The sequence below is a fragment of the Peromyscus maniculatus genome, chromosome 19, assembly GCF_049852395.1.
Source record: "Peromyscus maniculatus bairdii isolate BWxNUB_F1_BW_parent chromosome 19, HU_Pman_BW_mat_3.1, whole genome shotgun sequence".
NCBI classification, from domain to species: Eukaryota; Metazoa; Chordata; class Mammalia; order Rodentia; family Cricetidae; genus Peromyscus; species Peromyscus maniculatus.
Window position 1 is genome coordinate 52,248,933 of NC_134870.1, and position 19,822 is coordinate 52,268,754.

The following is a 19,822-nucleotide window of genomic DNA, read 5'->3' on the forward strand; positions in this document are numbered from 1 at the left end:
ATGCTTCTTAGCTCTTTGGGGCTCTGGTGAGTCTGTGCCTCTCCCCTTCTAGAAACAGAACCTCTTTCTAACTTTGCTCTTAGAGGTGCGCTTCTGAATCCTGATCTTACTGTGGCATTTCCCAAGGACGTGGACCCTGTCCAGCCAGGTCTCTTTATTTCTGGTCAGATACAGTTTTCAGCGCTCTATCCTTTCACTCCCCGGAACTGTGTTCTCTGTGTAGCAGGTCTGCGTGTGCACTAGCATACCCCATCCCTATGCACCTGTCGCTCCAGCACCTGGAGGTGGAGGCAGGACCAAAAGCTCACAAGCACCCTCAGCTACCTGGCATGTTTGAGGTCAGCCTGTGCTACAGAAGGCCTTGTCATCACACACACACACACACACACACACACACACACACACACACACACACACACACACTGTATTTCAATTAAATGACAGCCATTTAACAACATTCAGGGTTTTACATCTTTGTAAACAGTCAGAAAATATTTTACACACTAATGTTCTGAGTCAACAAGATAACGTTTATGAATATGTTTAAAGATTCAAAAAGCAAATTAAAATAGTTTTTATTGTTGCTGCTGGTGGTGGTGGTAAATTAGGCTTTGGTTCTATATTTGATTCCTCCAATTATCAGCAATCAAATCAATTTTAATGTTTGATGTTAGGAAGATCTCAACCCAAAGAAGACGGCTGCAACAGATTCGGGTGCAACCATGTTTAACAAATGGCTATTAAAAGCAGAATCCTGTTGGCTTTTGTGGGACAAACACAAACCATAACATAACTCAAGAATTGCTAATGCATGTATAAAGCTCCAGAACCTATTAAAGCCATACTATAAACTTACCTGTCAAGCAGAGGGCAGGTACTTTCCAAACACTGAACTAAAATTCTTCCATGCTGGTGTTGAATAGATTATAGAGTTATCTTAAACATGTGCTTTAAAAAAAAGTGTGTGTGTGTGTGTGTGTGTGTGTGTGTGTGTCCCACGGGAGTCAAGAGAGGGTTAGATCCCCTGGAGCTTGAGTTACAGGTAACTGTGAGCTGCCTAATATGAGTTCTGGGAACCGAACTTGGGTCCTCTAAGAGTAGCAAGTACTTTGAACTACTGAGCATCCCTCCAGCTGCCACTAACATGTACCTGCCAGTCTCTCACTGAGTATTAAACATCTGTAACAGTCTTAATTCCAACCTGGCTGGAGGAAAGGGCAAGTGGGATTTAAAAAAAAAAATGACCAGGATACTGTGCTCTTACAATTATTCATAAAGCTAGAAAGTCAAACAAAAGAACAAGCAAGCAGCAGGTAACATTTCTGAAATTCTTGGGCAGAGTTCACGGGGGATTGTCAAACCACAGCAGTGTGGTTGTTATCAACATTATCACCCGGAAGACAGCCACGTTTTCTACTCTGAAACTTCCACTGGGATCACAGAAAGGTATTTCTTACATAAGCAAACGGGACTGTAACACCAATAGAAAAACAACAGGGTCGGTTTTTGGAGTGTGTGTGTGTGTGTATGTGTATGTGTGTATTTGTGTGGTGTGTGATGTTTAAAAGCATTCTACCTCAGTAGGTTTGCTACATAGAGTTTCCTTCCCATAACTATTTGAAATTGTTTTGCCTATAAGAACAGGCTAAAAATTATTTTGTACTTTGGCAATCGTTACTTGAATGACTTGGTAAGTCTTTTAATCTCTGGTAGGTTAGTGCTCTATGCCTCACTTGGGTGAACTTCTTTTCTCACCTGTCAAAAGTGCTGAAGAAACTACTGAGTTCATAACCTAGAGCCAGCTACCAAGAATGACACACCAGTAAAACTAGGGTTCTGGGAAAGTTCCAAGTCCTCTTGCATACAAGTTAAAACTGGCTACTGACATCAGTATTTATCGTATACCAACAGGGTACGTGGCAGTAAACATCAACACTGTTTTCACAACATCTGCAAAGTAATTATGGACATAATTAGGAAGCACTCTATCGCCTCTAGAGTCTTCTACAAGCAGCCACTTCTATTTAAGTAAGACTACTAATGCCCAGCAGATCCTTGCTAAAATGCCAGTGGTGGGTTGGTTGTGGTGGTGGCATTTCTTAAGAGGAACTGTCATTCTTTTTTTTTTTTTTTTTTTTTTTTAATCTCTCCTTGAATATGCACCACAAGTCCATTTATAGTGCTACAAGAAGCTGCTGAGCAAATAAATTTTCGGCTTTGTCTGACTAGACTGATTCAGAAATACCAACTTAAGGCAGATTCCAGGAGAAAACAGCAGGCTGAGTCAAAGGGGGAACAGAGCTCACTAGCAGACAGTCTCAGAAACAAAGATAAAGATGAAGAACAAAGACTCTCACTGTCTTCCTGATTCCGAACTCTTTCCTTACCTACTTATTCTAAATAAATATTACAACAGGGGTTTTGTACAGTGTCAGGCTGGCTGCAGGGCCAGATGCTCTTAGGAGACCATGCCACAGCTCCTGCATGAAGGAGAGGAAAAACGGTATTTCCAACTACCAGCCAGAGATCTTACTCTGCTGTCTGGGAGCAAAGCACAGAGAACCGCCAGTGAGAACAGAACTCATCTAGTTAGGCCCTAGTGCCTCACCAGCTCCGGCCCAACAATGCTGCCTTTCTTCCCCTCTCCGCAGGGCCATGCAAAGGCTCCAGTGTGTGTACAGCAAACCCCAACGTCACCTCTCTGTCTCCTGGAGGACAGAGTTCTGATAGACAGCCCCTAAAGTAAAGCGATCAAGTTTGGGAGCTGCTTTACAGTCCCATTTCGTTTATACTGTACCCCAAGAGTGCTTATCTGCATGAAAGTCTGAAGCCACAGCATTTTCTTCTTTTCGATTCCACCCTACTAAAAGCTCTCGTGCACGTGAGAATATCAAAAGGCTTTTTAGCTTCAAAGGAGAACGATCCCAAGAGTGCACCACTTTCTCCTTTCCCAGGAGAAAATGTTGCATGGTGAAATGGCAGGACACTCTTCTTATTTGCTTCCTCAGTCACCAGAGAGACTCAGACCATTGAGAACACACACTCCTTTCTGCTTCTGAGAGGCCACCGCAAAAGCCACCGCTTCAGACAAACTATAGAAGAGAAGATTTTCTTCTTCCTTTTTGCAGTATTCTCCTCTGGTCAAGGAATCCCTCACAGAAGGATTGCACTGAGCCAGTAAAACCTGGACACCAACGGCTTCATAATCCCTGCGAACTTCTTTCAGCGTGTGGATCCCTGCAGTATCTAAGAACTGTATTGCGCTGCAGTCAATCACGATGGTATGCAGCTCCAAGGGGTCATGGGAAAGCTGCACTGAAACCTCATCCTGGATCCCAGTGAAAATCACTGTTTCCTCCTTGAGTTTCCTCTTGGCTGCCTTCTTCCAAGCTGCCTGTACCAAGACTGGGTTTAGCGTTTTCTTGTACAAAGCTGATTTAAAGCATTCTTTGTTTATGTAGTAGAGAGGGGCTATGAAGCGGAAAACCTTGATGCCCGGCTTGGTCTGAAGGTTCTTGTAGGCAGAAATGGATTCAAAGGTTTCAGACTCTTCTTCCAAACCAAGCAGTGAAACCTTTGGCTTCTGAGTGCGGAGGATGACACAAAACATAGAAAAACAAACCCCGACAAGCAGGCCTATTTCAGTGCTTAGCAGAGCAGAGGCCAGCATAGTAACAAACCAGATGACTGTGTCCATTCTGTTAACCCTCCACATCTTGGGCAGGTCTCTGAATTTAAGAAGGGCGCCCCGGAGGTTTACAATAGTGATCACGCCAAGGACACACTTTTGAAGGGAGTAGAATAAAGGAGCTATTACCAGAAGGACCAACAGAAGAACAAGGGCCGTCACGATAGCCGACAGCTGGGACTGGCAGCCTGTGGATTCCTTAACCAGTGTCTTGGCAAGCGCCGCACTGGTGGTAATGCAGTGGAAGAAGGAGGGTATGATGTTGCAGAAGCCGATGGCGTACATCTCTTGATTTGCTTTGACCGTGTAGCCATGTTTCTTGGCAAACATCTCAGAAAGCGACACGGTGATAGCAAAGCCAATGATAGAGATAGCGATGGCATCGACCGCCACGTTAGGAATCAGGCTCCAGTCTGGGGCTTTGGGCGGCATAAACCCAGTGGGGATTTGTCCGGCAATACTGGAGTTGTAGTTCTCGTTTAGTTTTCCAAAATGAGACGCTAACGTGGCCGCCACCACGACAATGAGTTCGGTCGGAATCGGTGCCTTGAGCTTGGACTTGAAGCGCTCGTTAAGTTCTTTGGTCGGCAAAAGGACCAGGAGACACAGCAGGCTGGTGATGAGATCACAGATATTGGTCTTATGGATATTCCTGAAGATGTGGATCCAGGTAGTGATGACTGAGCCCACGCCGTTGCTCCGAGGAAGGCTCAGCCCCAGGAGGTACTTGGCCTGAGACGTGAGGATGGTGACCGAGGCCCCGGTGACAAACCCACTCAGCAGGGCGTCTGAGAGGTAGACAGAGATGAAGCCCACTTGGAAGAAGCCCATGGCTACCTGGAAGGGAGCGCAGGCAAGTGTTAGGCAGATGGGCGCGCGCTCCTCAGGCCATGCCACCCTGGCCTGCCTTGCACGGTGACAAGACTATCAGTACCGAGAGTGTCAGAGCTAAAAGAAACGCAATCACACGTGACTTTTCATGTCACAAGGCAAGAAAGCTTGCCTAAAGTCACACTCACTAGTCCGCCTATAATGAGGACTTGGGGTTTCTACCTTATACGATAATTGGAAACTGGGGCATAGTTCAGATTGCTTTCAAAGAGGATTTTCAAGGCTCCATACACATGTATACAGATTCAAATTGGAGAAATTCTTCTTCTACTTAAGAAAACATTTTCTCTAAATTAAAAATTATTACTGTAAAATGGAAGGTTTCTAAATTTTATTTTTGGAGGCAAGGTCTCATGGTTCCAGGAAAGTCTTGAACTTTGATGACCCCAAACTCCTGATTATCCTGCCTCTATCTCCCAAATTACAGGCATGTACCCCTATACAACTGAGAGTACAATTTTAGCTGGTGGAAAAATTAGGTTCACATCAAAACTGAATCACACTCCGTACTGCCTCTGAGGTAGCAATACTACTGCCATATCCTTTCCTGCCCCAGTCCGCAGAATTCTATCACCTTCCTCACCTTGGTGCGATATACTAAGAAAGCCAACGTGGACTCAAGGCAACACAACCCATCACCCCTTTCTGTCTCTCCCACCGCATCCAAGTACCAAATAAAGCCAACTATTCTTCCTCTTTATTCCCTGGCTCCAAATTCCTACAATAGAGTACAGACAGGTTCAATGTTGGTATTGATTTCTGGATGCTAAAAGGCAGGGGCATAATCATAACAGCAGATTAGCAGGTTCCATGGGAGACTCAAGAAGATTTGAATTTGTAATCATTTCTCTTGGCTGGGAAAATGATGGTCTTCAAGTTTTTCTCTCCCTCTTCATCAATCCAAGAGAACTACCAAATTTAGCAGAGGTCTCTCACTAGACTAGCTATTCTTAAGGAAGGTGGGATCTATGTGGCAGTAATTTGAACAACTCTGGCATCCCTTTGCCTTCCCCCACCCCTCCCCCATCGATCACCCTCTCTCGTTAATAATCAGACACACGTGATCTTAAGCAAACCCAGTGTTTCCGTCATAGAAAGTTAAGAATTGTACTAGCTGGTCTAAGGACTGACCCTTTCTGGTCTCAATTTTTTTTTTTTTTTTTTTTTTAAATATCTGATTGTTGGCCACTGCTTACGAGGCAGCCTAGGAACAGGCGGGAAAGCCAGCCCTGTTTTACCAGTGGAATGTGGAGTTTGGCTTTGGGTCCTACCAGTCACAGCTTCAGCACCCAGTAAATGGTAGCTTTATTACAACCCCTAACAGGCCCCACAGTAGAGATTTTGAATATAGTGATTACTTTTGCCAGAAATAACCAGTTGCTAAGTCTCTCCCTCCCTTTTTGTCTTTCCTGGTGTCTCAGGGTCTCACCATGTAGTCCTGGAATTTGCTATGAAGCCAGGCTGGCCTCAAATTCAGAGATCCTCCTGCCCCCCCACCCCCTGCTCCTTGAGTGCTGGGCCACCACACCCGGTCTAACTGCCCACCCACCCGGTCTAACTGCCCACCGTTCCTTACCTGATAAACTCCAGCCATGAAGGTCACAGTGCTGCCAATTTTAATTGCATAATAACTTTTGTTACAAAGTTCATCTAATGTATGGTTTACTAACAGGGACCCATTTGAAACCACTGCTAACGAAGAAGATGTAGCAGCCGCGTCAGGGCAGGCTTTATGTAGTTCTCGGTCAACTACCTCACCGATCATAAGGCACAGTATTCCAAAAATGCCCACAGAGATGTGGCGAGAGGTACCAAACAGGCAATAAATGATGCTGGCAAAAAACGATGTATACAGACCATAGATAGGCTGCTGGCCAGCCAACAGCGAGTAAGCAATAGACTGGGGCACCAAAAGTATGCCCACAATCAGGCCAGACATCACATCACCTAAAATGTTCTTCTTCACATCGTATTTTGGGAGCCACCGCAAGACAGGAAAGAAATCAAAAACCATACTTCTGACTTTGGCTGGGCTACACTGGCAACTCTTGTGTAGCTTTCTGATGACGGCTTTTTGGATGTTAGTATCTGGTTTCTCCTGAGGTTCCAGGTGGATCCTACGATAAGGTCTGCATCGATCATTGGTCTCAAACTGCTTGAGGTCGGTGCTCGCTCCCCTTTGAGCCTCCAGGGGGACCTCATCTGGGAGGCTGAAGGCTTCTTCAGGGAAGTCCCTCGGTGGAAGGTCATGCTGCTCTTTGTTTTCTGAAGACATTTCTGGAGACAGATGGTTTACTTCCTACCCCAGAGAAAATATATATATTAGCTTATAAACTAGTTAGTTCTCAGTGCTCACATATATTAGCAGTCCTGCTTATCATTCGTGGGGTTAAAGAATTCCATTTGGGGTAGGCTTTTTCTTTTGAGGCAAGGTTTCACTATGCAGCGCTGGCTAACCTGGAACTTATTATGCAGACCAAGCTAGCTTAAAGTTCACAGAGGTCCACCTGCCTCTGCCTCCTTCATACAGGAATTAAAAGCATGGGCTACCATGCCCAGTCTGGGGGTAGAAATCTCAAAATATCTACTCCTTTATTGAGCCTCATTTGTCCTGGTCTTGGAGAGGTCAGGGAGAAAGGCCAGAAGCAGACTATGTACAGCAAGTCACTGGGTTGGTACAGAACTTCTCAAGAACACTAAAGACTCTCCTTTGTATCTCCCGGCATCCCCTGAAGATTTTCCTCAAAAACTATATCAGGGCAGCCTTTCTCCTTTCCATATGCTTCCAATGGTCTTCACAGGCTGAGCAGAGAAGTAATGTTGCCCAGAACTTCCACTTGGAAGACACACAAGTGACCCTGCATCTCTGGGCCTAAACTCCAGATCTAGTGCCAAAGGATCTACCACTAGGAACTAGAAGAAAACAAAACCAAAAGGTAAAAATAACAAAAAAGAAAAGACAACAAAAGGCCTTTTCAACAGGAAAAGAACCAGGCTCCTAAAGGAGCAGAGTAAATTGTCAGTGAATTAGTTCCTCATAAACTGTGAGTTTTGCCTAGTGTGGTAGTTTGGATGTAATTGGCCCCCACAGTCTCGTGGGGGGCGGCACTATTAGGAGGTGTGGCTTTGTTGGAGTGGCATAGCCTTGCTGGAGGAAGTGCGTCACTGTGGGGCGGGCTTTGAGGATACAACCCGGTGTCTCGGTTGACTTCCTATTGCCTTCTGATCAAGATTTAACCAGTACCATGTCTGCCTACTCTGCCATGCTCCCTGCCTTGAAGATAATGGACCGAACCTCTGAAACTATAGGTGAGTTTTATCCCTATTAAATGTTTTCCTTATAAGAGTTGTCATGGTCATGGTGTCTCTTCATAGCAATAAAAACCCTAACTAAGAAAGCAGTTAGTACTAGGGTATTGTTGTGATAGGCCTGACCATGTTTTTTGTTTGGAGGAACTTGGACTTTGGTACTCTGGGTAAGGAAAGCAGTAGAATACTTTAAGCACTGCTTATTGGGCCATACTAGTAGGAACATGGAAGACAGTGGTGCTAAGTTATTTGAACGGTGGGGATCAAGAGGTTTCAGAGGAGAAGAATGTTAGTACGTGGCCTAGAGACTGGCCTTGTGATAAGTGGCTGCTTTTTGCCCTTGTCCAAATAGTCTGTCTGAGGCTAAAGTGAAGAGTTTTGGATTAATTCCGTTGGCAGAGGAAATCTCAAAACAGCCTAGTATAGACTCTGTTGTGTGGTTAGTAGTGGTAACTCTAATGAAGATTTATAATGAAAAAGAGCAAGCTGAGCAAGGAAAAAATACAAAAAAGCACCAGGAAGTGGAATGGAGCTAAAGCCTGTATTCTAGGAGATAAGGGGATTAAGAAATGGAATAAAGGGGGTGGTGACCTCAGGTCAAGATCCCACCCAACTAAGTGTCCAACTTGTGAAAAGGAATTAAAGAAAAGCTTAGAGCCAGGTGTGGTGGCGCATGCCTTTAATTCCAGCACTTGGAAGGCAGAGGCTGGTGGATCTCTGAGTTTGAGACCAGCCTGGTCTACAGAGCAAGTTCCAGAGCAGCCAAGCTTAGGCAGGGAAGGAAACCATCAAAAACAGAAAGCTGGTGAAGATGTACTTGAACAAGGAGGCCTTGCTCCAGCCCCAGCAAGCAGCAGAACTTGGCAGCTTCGGCCGTGTGGTTCTGGCTTTAGAGTTAAGGACAGAAGAAACGGGCTATGGAATTTGCCTCCATGCTTAAGGAAAACTGCTAAGGCCAGGCATGGGTCAGGGGTGTCCCTGAATGGAGGCCTGGTAGAGAGACCATTGCTTGAAGCTGTGAAGTTGAAGCCTGGATTGCCTTGGAGAACCTAAGATGTCAGAGATGCCAGAGCTGTGGGATACCTAACAGGGAGTAGAACCAGCCCAAGAGAGAGAAGTGTGTTACAGTCAACAAAGCTGAATGGATTTGGAGAGCTGAAGAGCGTTTTGACATTAAAGATGCAGAGTTTGGAGTTTGCCCAGCTGGTTTTTGGTCTTGTTTTGGTCCAGTATTTCCTCACTATGCTCCCTTCCCTACATTTTGGAATAGTAATGTATATCCTGTGTCATTGTATGTTCGAAGTATGTGATGCTTTTTGATTTTACAGAGGATTACAGTTAAGAGATTGAAACAATCTCAAAAGAGACTTTGAATTTTGAACTTTTAAACATTGTTGAGACTGTTATAGACTATGGGGAATTTTGAAGTTGGACTAAATACATTTTGCATTATGATATTGTTACAAGCTTATGGAGGCTAGGGAGTGGAATGTGGTAGTTTGAATATAATTGGCCCCCATAATATCATAGGGAGTGGCACTATCAGATATGGCTTTGCTGGAGTGGGTATGGCCTTGTTGGAGGAAGTGTGGGGGCAGGCTTTGAGGTTTCCTATGCTCAGGATACTGCCCACTGTCTCAGTTGACTTCCTGTTGTCTTCTGATCAAGATTTAACCAGCACCACATCTGTCTGCACTCTGCCATGCTCCCTGCCATGATGATAATGGACTGAACCTCTGAAACTGTAAGTGAGCCACCCCAATTAAATATTGTCCTTATAAGAGTTGCTGTGGTCATGGTGTCTCTTCAAAGCAATAAAAACCCTAAGACACCTAGCACGGCCATCTCTCTGTCAAGACCTTAATCATTTTGTAAAATCCAGCTGAAATGCTACCATCACTAACAGCACCAGCCAATCCCCTTAGCTCAAATGGATCAGTTCTCCCTCGGTGTCCTGTGGCATTCTGTACCTCTTAATCAAGCAGGAGCCTCTGTAGTTCCTGTAGGAAAGGGCACACCCTTCTGTCCATCAATGTGGTCACCACCAAGAGTAACACTGAGATGTTCAAATCAATCAAAGAACAAACACATAGTGACTATGCCCAAATAAAAGCAAAGTAGATGGAGGACTGGAAGTTTTGAGTTGACAGGGGGAGAAAAAAAAAAAAAAGGACCTTTGTTAGGTTCTAAAGACCTATCATTACCAAGGTGTTACAATCTAAGAGCCCATATCCTATTCAAGAACACATAAAAATTACCCATGTTTCTTTAACTTAGGTTGAGCAAGAAAAAAGCAATAATTATTTTGATGGTCTTTAGGAAATCCAGAAGAGGAAGAGGCCAGATCCAGAAGACTACTGACCCTGAGCAAGTCAAACAGTTGGTGGACTGGTCCTCAATGCAGCGTCCCGCCTTCTCACTTCCTGTTTTCCTGAGCCTGTTTGATTTTCTGTCTGGGGCAGGTCTTTGGTCAAGAGGCTCTTCTAACCTAAGATAAGAAAAAGAAATGATAAAACACTACCACTTTTACTAATAACCAGACCCAAATTTTACCTCTATGGCTGCTATAGAGAAGAAGGAAAATAAAAACAAATTCAAAACATGTCTAAGAAACGTAAACTAAGAATCAAAAGTGCTAAACATGAGAAAACCAATAGAAACAGATGTTGAATATAACAGAGTATCCAAGAGTGACATATCAAACTATTTAAACACAGAATTAAAATCCCCAAAGAGGAAGATAGAGAATGGGCAGAGTTTAATGGCCAAGAATTGTTAAATATTCAAGAAACACCGAAGGAGAGGTCCGAGAATCTGGAGACTAATCAGAAGGACTGACAGAAAAGCAAAACCCAGCACTTAACTAGCACTGTTGCTCCGGGGACGCTTCTGAAGACAGATACATGCCACGCATACAGTGACCGAGATCCCACGAGTACGCACAGTCAGTCTCGCAAAGCGTCTTCTTAAAACTCACCCTTTATATGGTCACTTGTTTCCCTCTCAAATACAACCGTTTTTTACTTTTCCCCCTCAAGGTACAAAACCGTGAAGTTCTGAGCTCTCCCACTGCACACCTGAGACATAATGCAGTTGAAGCATTACAGCCCTTTCCACATGGGGGTAATCAAATCCTGCATGATTCAGTAGCACACAAAGAGCCGGGCCATAGGAAGAATGGAAGTGACGTCATTCTGTTAGACCTAAGACTGGCTCCTTTACATCTCCATGTTGATATGTTTATAAAATAGTCCTGTATAAACAAGTCTGCTGTTACTATTTCAAGTCAGGTTTAAAACCTCACATCAGCCACCCAGACAAAACAGATAATCGGAAAGATTATCTTGTTAACCTCAAAAACTAGGAGGTCGATCTTATGATGACTCAGAACACTGGAATTTGACAGCAAATGCTAGGTGCTTATTTAGAACTCTATGGTTAGGCGTATTTGGTGGAATTCAGACATGGCCATAAGCATCTGTCCTCCAAACACACTGCGAATTGCTGTATGAGGTGTGCCAACTGGTACATCAACCACCACACAATTCCTTACACACTTCAGACTACCATCATTCTGTTGTTAAATCTCTTTGCAAATGATGCCCAAAGGCTCTGAACACAGCAAGACTTGCAGAAAAGACAATAATATTCTTGGAGAATAGGTGCCTAATGTCAATAGAGCAATTCTAAATTTCTTCATCCATGGCTTATGAGATATGTGGTATACAGTCTGGATTAGCAAGCTCTGGATGAGAAGATTTCAGGTACCCAGAGCCTCTCATAACCAATGTTGATGGAAAATTCTCTGAGATAACTGGGACTCCAGTACTCTGTACAATCCACTCTGACACATCTGTGTCACAGTTGTCAGATTACTAAATCCAGGCAGACCTGACTCGTGCTCCTTTAGATGGATTATTCTGGAAAGATTCCCATTTCTTAGTCTTTCAGCAGTTGCTGAATAAAACACATTGTATGTAACTAGTGTAATGATACGTACCTATAATCCCCATACTTGGGGGATCGACAGTTCAAGGTTTTCCTCAGCCTATACTGCAAGTTTGAGGCCGGCATGGTCTACATGAGACCCTGTCTCAAAACAAACCTAATTTTATATACATAAAATTATATATGTGTATATAAAATTACATATGTAAAACACACACACACACACACACACACACACACACACACACACACACACACACACACACACAATTTCAATCGTCTAGCCCCTTCATCCAGTCCCCATATTCATCTAGTCCATGGCAGACTGGCTACTTTGTTTCACATATAGGTACACTATATAAGAAATTTAGGTCTCAATGAGCCTCTCATCTCCTCCTTTGAATCCCTTTTGCTAACTCCTTACTAGCAGGAGGGGATGGGGTGATAAACTGTGGTTCTGTATTTCCTAGTTTTGTGCCATGTAGCGCCACAGTCTGCCACACAAGCAGGCTGCCATTCTCCCCGTCATCTGCTGCCATCGCCACCATCTGCTCTGTGCTGGCTGGGGACAGGCATGGCCATAGAAGACGGGAGCAATCCAGAGCCCAGCCACCCTCTGTCCCAAGCACGGGGCGTTGAGGTGCCAAAGCAGTGTCAAGAAAGCATTAGGCTGGGTCAGCAGCTACCTCTTCCTCAACCCGAAGGCAGACAGATTCTTTTAGCAAAAAGCATATGCCAGACTGAAACCCTGGTTGACAGAGCAAAGAGGTAAAGTTCAGGAACTGGAACAAATTAGTTAAAAACTAACAAACACTTAAGGGGCAGAGACAGGTGGATCTCTGTAAGTTCCAGGACAGCCAGAGCTACACAGAGAAACCCTGTCACAGGAAAAAAAAAAATAGCACAAAGAATGGAAAGGGTGTTAGAACTCTAAGGTCTTATCTTAGATGTGAAGTAGTGTATTGTTTGAAGAGAGGAGCCTTGACTACAGAGATAAATTATTATTTTTTTAAAGATTTATTTATTTATTTATGTACACAGAAGACAGAGTCAGATCTCATTATAGATGGTTGTGAGCCACCATGTGGGTGCTGGGAATTGAACTCAGGACCTCTGGAAGAACAGTTGGTGCTCTTAACCCAGAGATATATTATAAGCAAAGGTAACCACTAAAATTTTAAGGCAAAAATACTAAATCATTGGCTGAGATAAAATTTAAAAAAAAACATAAAATTATATAAATTATGTATTTTTGTTTGTTTGCTTGTTTTTCAAGACAGGGTTTCTCTGTGTTGCCCTGACTGTCTTAGAACTCATCCTGTAGACCAGGCTGACCTCGAACTCACAGAGATCCACCTGCCTCTGCCTCCTGGATGCTGAGATTAAAAGCGTGCACCACCTCATCCAGCAGGAATCATAATATTCTTAACCTAAGAGAAAGCAGGAAAAAAAGAAAACTCTCAAAACTTTGAAACTGAAAAACAGCTTTCAAGATGCAGTATTTAATTAAACATAAAACCACACTAAATATAAACATCTAAATATATATAGACTTATAAAATCTAAAATCCAAACCCTTCCTGCCAACCTTTGAACATCACTGTTCATGAAAGCACAGTCAGGGTGGAGACAACCCAACTACCCATCAATGCATGTACAAGTCAACAAAATGTGGTTCAGCCTTGGAGTGATTATTCAGCTACTAACAACGCTTAAAGGTTTAGTATTTTCATTTCAACATGGATGAAGAATTTTTAAAGATATTTTAAAGGATAGGGGTGTGTGTGTGTGTGTGTGAGTGTGTGTCCTTGAGGACAGATGCCCCTAAGACTAAATCTATGATCCAGCTATGCCACTCCTCGGCAGATGCTTGAAAAACTCAACCCCCTATGACACAGACGCTTACTTGGAGGACCTGAGCTGGATCTAGCCTGGACAAGACTATCGGCTGCTTCCCTCCCTCGGCCTCCTGCACAGCACCTTCTGGTATTATGAAGGCTGGTCCTCAGGGAGCATTTATTTTTCCAGTTATGTTCATTCCTGCTCTATTCACAATAGCTAGGGGATGGAAATAACTTCATTGTCCTTCAACATTTGAATGGACGATGAAAATGTGGTACATATACACAATGGAATACTATTCAGCTGTAAAGAAAAATGAAATGATGACATTTTCAGGTAAATAGATGGAATTAGAAAGTATTACAATGAGGTAGGTAGCCCAGGCCCACATGTTCTCCCTCATCTGTGGTTTCTAACCCCAGATCTTCAGATGTGAGTATATATAACCTGGAGTAACCATGGAAACCTGAGAAGTCAAAAGAGAGTCTAAGGATGGAGCCTTAGAAAGGGGAACAGGAGGACATAGGTTTTGAGTTGTTGGTCAGGGAGTCAAGAGTCACTCAGGACAATAAAGGTTACTGCATGGCCCTTGCTTGCCTCCCAGGAATTGGGGGTTTAGTCACTATTGCTGCAGACACTGTGCACTTCAGACACAGGACCCAGAGGATCCGAGCTTGATCTGACCTGAAAACCTCCTGCCTGAGGACTGGCTCCCATGGAACCATGCCAGCTTCCAAAAGAGGGAGAACACCAACGGTCCTACCCAGCTGTGATGCCTGTGAACCACAACAATGATCAGCATAGCAAGACATCCCTAGGGCTGCAATAATGGCACTCCTATCCTGACGGTAACCAACAGCCCTCTGATTGGAGGAATGTATGCCTGATGCTGGAAACACAGAAACAGCCAACTACCTATGACTAGTGGAGTCATGAATCTCAGAGGAGGGTCTACCATGGCTGTTTACTAATCAGCATAATTACTAACTTCACTCTAAATACTCATCCCTCTGTCCACAGTAAGTGTAGCCGTCACCCTCATCAAAGAAGGCTCTCTTGCAGCAGAGGGATGCAATTACAGAAAACAACAGGTCAAAACTCAGAGAACAACTGATCAGGGAGTGTCCAGCCCCAACATGCACACCCACACCCCAGCTTCCACACCTGAGGCTCAGGGAACACTGTGGAAGAAGGGGCAGAAAGCCTGGAAGAGCCACAGGGCAGGAAAACTGCCGTGAGACTGTCTCATAGAAACGATGGAGAAGCTTTACCCGTGATACCTCAACAATATGGCTGCCTAAACAAGACCCGAACGAGGCTGACACCGTAGACATGTTAACGTGGAAGGAGGCAATCCCACTGGGGCCTACCCCAGACAAAGAACTACAGACAACCAAGGAATGGTAAGTAAGAGTGGGTGAATTAGTCTTCCCCAGGGATGAGCTTCCAATACCAAATGGTCAGCTCTGAAATCATATACATACAAGTAACACTCAACAAACTCAGTACATTGTATTTATATATTTATGCACTTACGGATCTATGTAACAGTAACAGTTAAAAAGAAGACAAATATTTGAGAGGAAGTGGGGGGGGACATCAGGAGGTTTGAAGGGAGGAATCAAAGGGAAGAAATGATATAGTTATATTTTAATTAGGAATTAAAATAAATTTATAGCCACGTGTATGTGTGCATATATATATATATGTGCATGCCTTTTTAATTAAACAATTATTGTATGTGTACATGTGTGGTGCTATGTGCAGGAACAGGAGTGTGAGGCCTGGGGACCACTTTGTGGAATCAGTTCTCGCTTCTGCCTTTACATGAGTTCTGGGGACTGAAGTCAGTAATGTAGCAACCGCCTTTGCCCACTAACCCATCCTGATGGCCCTCCACTTTATTTTCTGAAACAGGGTCTCTCACTGAACCCAGAGCTCAGTGTTAGCTAGGCTGGCGGGCCAGTGGGCTCCTGAGATCCCGCTGTTTCTGCCTCCCAGGACAGTGGTCGCGGCCAGCTGGTACATGGGTGCTGGGGACTCGAACTCGGGTCCACCTGCTTGAGAGCTAGCACTCTTACCCACTGAGCCTTCTCCCCAGCACTCCATTTATGCTTTCTATCATAAGTACACACCATTAAAATTCTTTCATTTTCTACTAGGAGCAACAGTATAAAATATATCTCTGTTATATAATCTGGTTACCATGACAGCGTCCCAGATGAGTTCAATCAACCAAGCTCTGGCTTCTTCCACAGTTTTTTGTTTATTTTCTTCTAGCTGGAATGCCCTTCCCCAATTATATTCACAACTTGTTCTTTGTTATTTCTCTCCAAGTCCCCTTACCAATCAGTTTCTTACTAAACACAGTATGTAAAATAGCCCCCCCTGCCCTGTCCAGATCTACCTCTCTGGAGCCATCGCCTTCTCTTTGGCTTGACGGTTCCCCCCATGGCCTGTTTCCCCCCATGGCCTTTTTTGCCACCTCATATTATTATACATTCACTCAAAAATGCATTCTAATGATGTGTATATGTACGCATGTGCATGCGTGCTTGTGTGTGTGTGTGCCCTTGGAGTCCAGAGGAGAGTATCGGATCCTTATCAGTTACAGGTGGTTGTTAGGCATCCCCATCGCAGGTCCTGGGAACCTAACTCAGGTCCCCTGCAGGAGCAACACATTCTCTTAAGCACTGAGCCCTCTTTCCAGCCCTACGCTTATTTTAAACCGCAACCTCAAATTGCTTGCCTAACACCTATGAAGTGGTTCACAAGTATTTGTAAAATGGATAAACGGCAGTTTAAGAGCCGGAAGAAAAAGGAATTATTTCTTTTATTCTCATCTAACTCACTAAGTGTGTGTGCCTCTTTGCACAAGATACTATATCCAAGACTGCATCAAAATCCTAGAGTTTGCTTAGCATCAACCTGGGTTTTTGCTTACTCGAAGTTTGTCCTATCTACTTTCCAAACTTACCCTAGAATACAATGTGGAGATGTCCAAAGCCCTGAATATGTTCTCCTCTAGCTTTTCCTGTAGGAGGCAGCACATCACAGTACTATACAGTGATTTTCAGCATAGATGCTGATAAAAATGCAGATTCTTGGGCCCGCCCCTGCAAACCATAGGAAACAGAAGCCTCTGTATTCCAGGGGATGCGGAGCTAATAAGCCTGGGACCAGAGCTGGCAAAGCAATAGGAGAGATCAGATATCCATTCGGATCCCGGCTACTGTTCAACAGCTTTATGGTGCAGGATGAAAACTACCTGGCATCAATTTTTGTCTTGCAAAATGGAAATTACCAAGTATCTCATACAAGTGAAGATCTCAGAACAGTCCAGTACACGAGACAGAAGTATTTAAGCAACACCTAATAGCTGTTAGCCTCTGTCTCCGGCAATCCTTAACATTCTTAAGTGTGACCCTCCACTTTATGACTGATCTAATTTTCAAAAACAAGAATTTCTTCTATATCCAACACAGTCTATCCCATAAAGAATCGTCGGGTTTGAGCTATACGCATAGTCCAGAGGCACACTTGGGGGAGGCCTCAGGTTCAATCCCCAGCAACCCTACAAACAAAAAGAGCCGCGGGGCAAAAAGGAAAAATAGCACTCGTATAGTGCCAGAAAGAGAACTTCGACTCTGAATGCTTCTCAATCACTGGTCAACGCCAATCTGCGAGAGAAAAGGACGCAGCCTGACTCCGCACTGGGGGAGAGGTGGGGTTCCATTACCAGAGCTGCCAGGGACTTGCTCTGTCAATTTAGCTGACTTCTTAGTGTGCCCGTTCACCGTAACCACTGGAAGAATCCCAACTCTAGCGAGGGTAAAAGCATTTCTGTACTGAGTTTTGTACCTAACCAGGAGTGGAAGGTGGAGATGGCTCCTCCGTCCAGCCCGGACGGACACCAGCCCACTTTGCAGGTCGGCCGGGTACCAGGAGGGCAGCATCTGTCCCGTCCCGGCGGCAGACGCCCTGCAGACCGCGGCGCTCCCCTCCCGCCTCCCGTCCTCACCTTAAGGCTCCGGGCCGCCATCCACCGGCTCCCCTAACACCGGGCTGCGGGGACGCGGCCGCACCGGCACAGGCAGCCGGGCTGCGTGCGAGCCTCCCTTTAACCCCCGGGCCACCGTCCCCGCCCATGGCCCGGCCCCGAGGAGGCGGCCGGCCGCCGTCACGGGCCGAAAGGTGCGGAAGGAGCCCAGCCAGCGCCGCGCCGTGGCGCTCACGTGGGTTTGGCGGCGCGACCGTCGGCCAATCACCGGGACGGACCCGCGACCGCGCCGTCCCTCGGTCGCTCGCTTTCTCGTGATTGGCTGTTCTGGACCGCCTGCCACGCGTCCAAGGTCTGTGAGTCAACGGTGGATCCCGCCGTCTACTGCACGGGCTCCAGCCGGGCTCCAGCCAGCAGGCTGCAGAAGATCCCGGGCCTCGCGGGAGCGCGCCCGGCTCGCCCGTGAAGTCTTCGAATGGCCCCAGGATTCTTTCTCCACCAAGAGCCCATAACCAGAGGGTGCTTTTAAAGGTGTAAATAGAAATGCAAAGATAGATATGAAATTTCACCCCGACTCTGGTTTGATTACCTCCCTGCCTTTTCATGATCGTTAGGGAAGAAAATCAAACGCCCTCGGTGCTGGGACCACCACAACTGTTCATTTCTGCTACACGGAGGAGAGATCCTTGTCTCTGTGTCCCAAGTGCTGGGATTAAAGGTGTGCGCACCCACACCTGGCCCAACACATTATTTTACTGTCCTCAGAGCTTGAGGAAATACTGTATAATTATTTCCCTCCTTTTAAAATATCTAATGTTTCCAAAGTTTTTCTTTATTACATTTATTTGTGGGGGTGAGGTAGAGGGTACGAGTGTGGAGGAGGTCTAATTGGGTCTCCCCTCCCTTCTACCATGAGGCCATGTGGATCCTGGAATCAAACTCAGATCTTCAGGCTTGACAGCAAACACTTTTGCCTACTGAGCCATCTTAAAGCCTGGTCTTTGGGGATTTCTTTGGTTTTGTTTTGCTTTTGTTTTGAAACAAGGTCTCTGCAGCTCCAACTGTTCTTGAATTCATAGTAATCCTGCTTCAGCTTTCCAAGTGCTGTGATTAAAGGCGTGAACCACCACACCTGGTTGTGTGGTTCTCTTTGTATAGTGAGGAAATATGACTCAAACATTGGCTGAGTTACTGCAGTACTACAGGTAATAAGTGACAGAACTTTTTAACTCCGTCACATCTGAGTGCAAAGTCCCCTTCCTTCCTCCCTCTCTCCCTCCCTCCTTCTCTCCCCTCCTCCTCCCCCTCCCTCTTCCTCCTCCTTCTTCCTCTCTCTCTCTCTCTAACTCTCTCTTTTGGATTTTCAAGACAGAGTTTTTTTGTATAGCCCTGGCTGCCCTGGAACTCACTCTCTAGAACAGGCTGACCTCGAACTCACAGAGACCTGCCTGCCTCTGTCTCCCAAGTGCTGAGATTAATGGTGTGTGCCACCACCGCCTGGCAAAGCCCTCTTTCTTAAATCACATTAGTGAATAAGAACCTCCATCTCCTCTCATCCCTGAACAATTGACTTTTTTCTGTCTGTATCAATCTTTGTTACAGATGAAGAAATTGAGAGTCATGATATTATTCATCAGAATATTATTGTCATGATGATGCTACCAACAAGTAGTGGTGTGTAGATGTAACCGTCTTATTAAATAAGAAACACAGAGCCAATGCAAAGGTGAAAGCCCCAAGGGTCAGAGCGATAGCTAAGAGCTAAAGACCTTACCCTTCACTGCTGCTGCTATCTTCGTCAGCAAGAGACCTACTTCCTGTCTGTTTGTCTTTTTTTTATAGACTTTCTATTCTGCCTTCTCATTGGTTGTAAATCCAACCACATGACCTCCTCGTCACTGCCTGTCTGTACAGACCTCCAGGTCTTCTATGGTTGGTATTGAGATTAAAGGCGTGTGTCTCCATGCTGGCTGTATCCTTGAACACACAGAGATCCGCCTAGCTCTGCCTCCCAAGAGCTGGGATTAAAGGCACCACCACCGCCCTGCTTCTGCTATGGCTTGGTATTAGCGCTGACCCCGAGGCAACTTTATTTATTAACATACAAATAAAATCACATTTCAGTACAATTAACATATCACCAT

The 19,822-nt window shown here is 45.0% G+C and overlaps 1 protein-coding gene across 3 annotated transcripts; it reads right to left on the minus strand.

The window, feature by feature from the left end:
* Positions 1-2,115: 2,115 nt before the first annotated feature.
* Positions 2,116-17,927, minus strand: Slc26a2 (solute carrier family 26 member 2). 3 transcript variants are annotated; one of them, XM_042263768.2, is made up of 5 exons: positions 17,700-17,838; positions 13,183-13,266; positions 10,251-10,376; positions 6,156-6,878; positions 2,116-4,525 (listed from the first exon to the last, which is right to left on the minus strand). In XM_042263768.2, the coding sequence occupies exons 4-5, from the start codon at positions 6,852-6,854 to the stop codon at positions 3,005-3,007; spliced, it is 2,220 nt and encodes a 739-aa protein (XP_042119702.1). In that variant the 5' UTR covers positions 6,855-6,878; positions 10,251-10,376; positions 13,183-13,266; positions 17,700-17,838; the 3' UTR covers positions 2,116-3,004. The 3 variants fall into 3 exon arrangements, with proteins under 3 accessions (XP_042119702.1, XP_042119700.1, XP_015859169.1); XM_042263766.2 differs by having other exon boundaries at positions 13,172-13,266; positions 17,700-17,832; XM_016003683.3 differs by lacking the exon at positions 13,183-13,266 and having other exon boundaries at positions 17,700-17,927.
* Between the last annotated feature and the right edge of the window lie 1,895 nt (positions 17,928-19,822).